This window comes from Penaeus vannamei, chromosome 15, assembly GCF_042767895.1.
Source record: "Penaeus vannamei isolate JL-2024 chromosome 15, ASM4276789v1, whole genome shotgun sequence".
Taxonomy (NCBI): domain Eukaryota; kingdom Metazoa; phylum Arthropoda; class Malacostraca; order Decapoda; family Penaeidae; genus Penaeus; species Penaeus vannamei.
The window spans coordinates 36,947,631-36,952,630 of record NC_091563.1 but is presented as its reverse complement, the minus strand read 5'-3'; the positions used below and the strand labels follow the sequence as shown (position 1 = coordinate 36,952,630).

The window sequence follows — 5,000 nt, the reverse complement described above, 5'->3', positions numbered from 1 at the left end:
GCACCGCCACCAGGAGGGGGAGGAAGGCCGTCACATTGCAGGGAGCCATGTTCTCGTTGCCCCAGTTCACGTCGGTCTGTGGGTTTTTGTCCACGAACAGGGGGCATCGTCGGCGCACGTACTGCCAGCTGATGGTGACTTGGGCCATGGGAATGGTGATCATCATCGACGCGGCCATGACGATGACGTGGATTACGATACTGAGGACCTCTAGGCGAGCGGTGCTTGTTTCCTCCTCCAGGGTTGCAGCGTCGAAGTACAGGATGTTCCCTTCTTCACGGCCGTGTCTGGGCTCATAGCGATGGCTCACGGGCTGGGCGATGTGCTTGTCTAATTCACGGGACGATGATAAATGACTGTTCCTTCTGCCATTATATCGACCTGGTGATTGGCTTCTGTTGTATTGCTCTCGAGTATTTCTACTTGGCGACCGACCACGACTTCGTTCGTTTGCACCACGATTTGGCGAATGGCTCCTGTTATTTCGTACAGCTGTGTTTTGATTTGAAGACTGACTGCGATTTGGTGACTGACCCCTGTTATTTCGTACATTTGCACTTCGATTTGGTGACTGACCTCTGGTATATCTAGCCCCTGTATTCCGACTGGGCGACTGTCCCCTGTCATATCGGCCGGGCGACTGGCCACGATTGTTCCGTCCTCTTGCCTCACGACCGGGCGAACGGCTTCGATTGTTCCCAGCGGTAGTTCTTCTGGCTGGAGAAGGACTGCGATTGTACTGTCTCGAATCGCGATAAGCTTGCGCCTTCGCTTGCCCATCCGGCTTAATCTTGTTGCGGACTGGCGATCGGCCGCGTCGCTCGTCTCTTCCGCCACGACGGCTCGGCGACTGAGGAGCGGCGTGGGTGGCGGCGACTGACGGAGTGCTCCTGCTGAGGCGAGCGTCACCGAACGCGGCTCTCTCCTCTTGCTGGCGATTTCGACCTCCGAGGATATTGTCTTGACTCCCGTGATACTGACGGTAGTTTGAGCTGCTCTCCATAGTGTCTGCGGCTTCTCTGCGTTTGTTTCGACTCATCTTGGGATACTCTGCCTGCCTTAGAAGAATCCAGCAGGTCAGTACATTCAGGCGACCTTCAAACACAAATTTCAATTATTAGTTAAGCAAATCAGTGTTTGTTTAAATAAGAAAGCATTGAAACAGACGAGAATAATAAATGAACCTGTGAGTGAAGATAAAAGAAGTACACCTAAAAAGTGTGATGAAATATCCATAGATAGAAAATCGCAGGAAGTACTTCTACTTACAGCACCTTAAAGAAAAGATAAGGTGAACAATCAAACAATATAGCTTGATTAAATTATAAAAATCTTAAAATGAAAGCTTACACGAAATAAACTGCTGAATGGTTAAATCCATGAAACGAAACACGAGGTAACAAGAATAAATACTTGTATTGAAATGGCGTTAGTGAAGCAGACTGGCGGGTTGTCAGTTATATTGAAACAAAAAAAAATCAAAGGATGCTAAAAAGGCCGAACCAGAAAATGAGGTGTTCAGAGCAAACTGTTTCCATTATGTAGAGTAAAAAGCAAGAAAACAGAAAGGCAAATGGAGTAAAGACAGAATATCATAGCTAGTTTCCCGTTAATGCTCCCAATGCATTAACAAAAGGCAAGTACATGTAGGATGCTTTGAGACCAAGACCAATTAGGACGAAACAACATATAGAAAACAGATTACAATTGATAAGAAAAAGAATAAAGGAATTCAAAATCTAAAAGGAATATGAGAGCCCTCAAACTACGAAGAGAGACTCGCACAAAATTTCAGTAAATCAACTAAAAGAAAACAGTTAAGAGAAATAATGTAAAAATCCTCGGAGGCTTACTAAGTCACAAAAAAAGACTGAAGAACCCCTTCACCTCAGCATCGGGGTTCAACGTATTGATCATGGTGGTTGCTTTAGCATATAGATACACCGAGGAAATTACTCATTAGAGGTTTTCATTCTACTATGTATAGTTTTATATATATGTATATAATAATAAGCAACAGCATAAAAATAGCCCAATTTGAGCTTTCACTGAAGAATATCAATTACTATAATGATAGCTTACAAAAATACGTAAGAATGAAGAAAAAACATTTAAAAAATGTTGCGACAAGGTGACCTTTATGGAATTCATTGATGATGAACTTGGAATTATATGGTACAGTCTAATTGGGAAAAAAACAGGATCAATATAATTTTCAGTTAAAGGATCAAATGCCAAGGTTATTAAAAAATAATAATGATAATACAAACAATAATGAGGTTTATGGTAATAAATGGTAATAAAACGGATAATAGTAATAATAATAATAATAATAATGATAGAATTGATAACAATAACGATAATAGTAATAATAATAACAATAATGATAATAACAGAAGCAGTAATAATAATAATAATGATAATATCAGAGATAAGAATAGTAATTATCATGTATGTGATGGCTGTTGCAAACATTATCACTATAATTATTATCAACAATGATAATGTCAAAGATAAGAATAGAAATTCTCGTTAACGTAATTACTGTTGCAAACATTACTATAATCATTATTAACGTTACTACATTATCATCATAATACTATCAGCAATAATAATAATAACAACAAAAATGATAATGATAATAATGATAACAATAATAATAGCAATAACAACAACAACCATGCTAATGATAACAATGATAATGTATATACCAACAATAAAACTAACAAGAGTAATCATTATAAAGATAATAATAGTAATGATAATAACGATAATAATAGTAATAGCATAAAATAAAAATTGTAATAATAATGATAGCAACAATAAGAGTAATCATATCAATAACAATAGTAATGATGATAATAAACAATGATGGTGATGATAACAATAACAACAGCAACAGCAACAATGTTATTGGTAATAATGATAATAGTAACAACAATGATGATAATGATAGTATTATTGATAATGATAATAATGATGATAGTGATAATAACAATAACTAATAATGATACTACTAATAATAATGATATGATGATAATGATAACAATAATGATAATGATGGTGATGGTAATGATAATTATAATAATAATAGTAGTAATGATAATAATAATAGTAATAATAATAATAATAAAAATTATAATATTAATATTAACAACAAAACTATTATCATAACAACAACAACAATAATGAAAATAATGATAGAAATAATAATATGATGAATAATAATTATTATAATAATAATAATGATAACAATAATGATAATGATCATAATAACAATAATAATAATGAGAAAAATATATTAATGTTCACACAACATGAATAATAAAAATAATGACAATAATAATAAAAATTATAATGGTAATAATAATAATAATAATTGTGATAATAACAATAGGTAATGTAATAACTGACAATAAAGGTAATAGTAATGATAACGATAAAAATGATAAATCATAACAAAAATAACGAACAGCAAACAAATGATAATGATGATGATGATAATAATAAAAATGATAATAACAATAATAATAATAATAATAACAACAATTATAATACTAATACTAATAACAATGATAATAATAATAATAATAATAATAATAATAATAAAAATTATAATAATAATAATAATAATAACAATGATAATATTAAAAAATAATGATAATAGAAAAAAATAATGATAATAGAAAAAAATAATAACAAAATAATAATAATAATAATAATGATAATAATAATAATAAAAATAACAATTATGATAATGATAATAATAATGATAATAAGAATAAGAATAATTATAATAATGATAATCATTATTATAATGATAACAATGATAATAAAAAAATAATGATAATCATGATAATGATATTAACTATAATTATATTAATGGTAATAATGATAATGAAAATTACATCATAAAAAATAACATCAATAATAGCAAAAATAAGAATAATGACACAGCAGGTAATAAATCACTCCAAAGGAGGACTTACTATTATACTATAGATTACCATTATAATTATCCCTATTATAACATAGATTCTAAGTTTTCTTTTCGAGTCAAAAATTAATCGCAATTTGAAATTTGTTACAAAGGCTGGAGAAATGTCACCGTTTATGCCAAAAAAAAAGAATATGAGGACTGCTCTCTCTCTCCCATATTCTGTATAACGCCAAAAGGGCTTCCGTCAATAACCGCCAAAAGCTATAAACTATACTCACTCGGCCAGACCTACGAACACTGCGTTGGAACGTGCTAGAGAACGAAAGTCTTGCGGTAAACAGCGTCCAACCTTACTGCGTAAACTGGCTCCGAGGGACACTGACTCACTGAGTAGAGGCGATAACATTGTCTGCGCTTTTTGAATCTCCAAACATAACATTTTCCCGTTTTCTTCGTGACCGGGAATGAAAATATAATATCAGTTAGATAAATAATTAAACCAGAATGCAATGGGTAGATTATTAATGAATTGCTGGTGAAAATTATAGTTGATGTAGTGTTAATATAGAAATTCTAAGCTGTGGTTACTGTGTATGCTAACTGATTACTAATCTTATCAGATAACGCTATATCCGTGTTCTACCTTTGTGATAATTTTGAATATGAACTCACAGTTGCGTAAATGTTGCTTTTATTTCAGTTAGGTAGGACTACATCAAACTTATGATTATCTGGCTGCCTTCTTTCATTGTTTTCATAATTCTGTTAATTGTGTAGTCTTATTATTTATTTTGCATTTCTTGTTTTGGCAGTTCTTAGTACACGATTATTTTAGACACTGTGCTAGCATTATCGCAAATACTAAATAAACATCGGGACATTACAAAAACAAAACAAAAACAATAGGGGAGAAGGGAATGATTTTGATATGATCGTAATGATACTGATGATCCTGATAGTAATAAAAAATAAGAATAAAAGGAAGATTAAGAGTATTTGTAATAATATCAGTAATGATACTAATATTGTCATTAGCAGTAGCATTGACATCAGTGATGAT

General features: G+C 32.4%; 1 protein-coding gene across 1 annotated transcript in view; it reads right to left on the bottom strand.

Annotated features, from left to right (window-relative positions):
- The window catches only part of LOC113821447 (micronuclear linker histone polyprotein), a 4,807-nt gene extending 455 nt beyond the window's left edge, over positions 1 to 4,352 (bottom strand). Inside the window, exons 1-2 of the mRNA XM_027373959.2 lie at positions 4,219 to 4,352; positions 1 to 1,095 (exon numbers count right to left, since the gene is read on the bottom strand). The exon at positions 1 to 1,095 is cut by the window's left edge and continues 455 nt beyond it. Coding sequence (XP_027229760.2) covers positions 1 to 1,039 — 1,039 coding nt within the window. The 5' untranslated portion in view covers positions 1,040 to 1,095; positions 4,219 to 4,352. The remainder of the gene's footprint in view (positions 1,096 to 4,218) is intronic.
- Between the last annotated feature and the right edge of the window lie 648 nt (positions 4,353 to 5,000).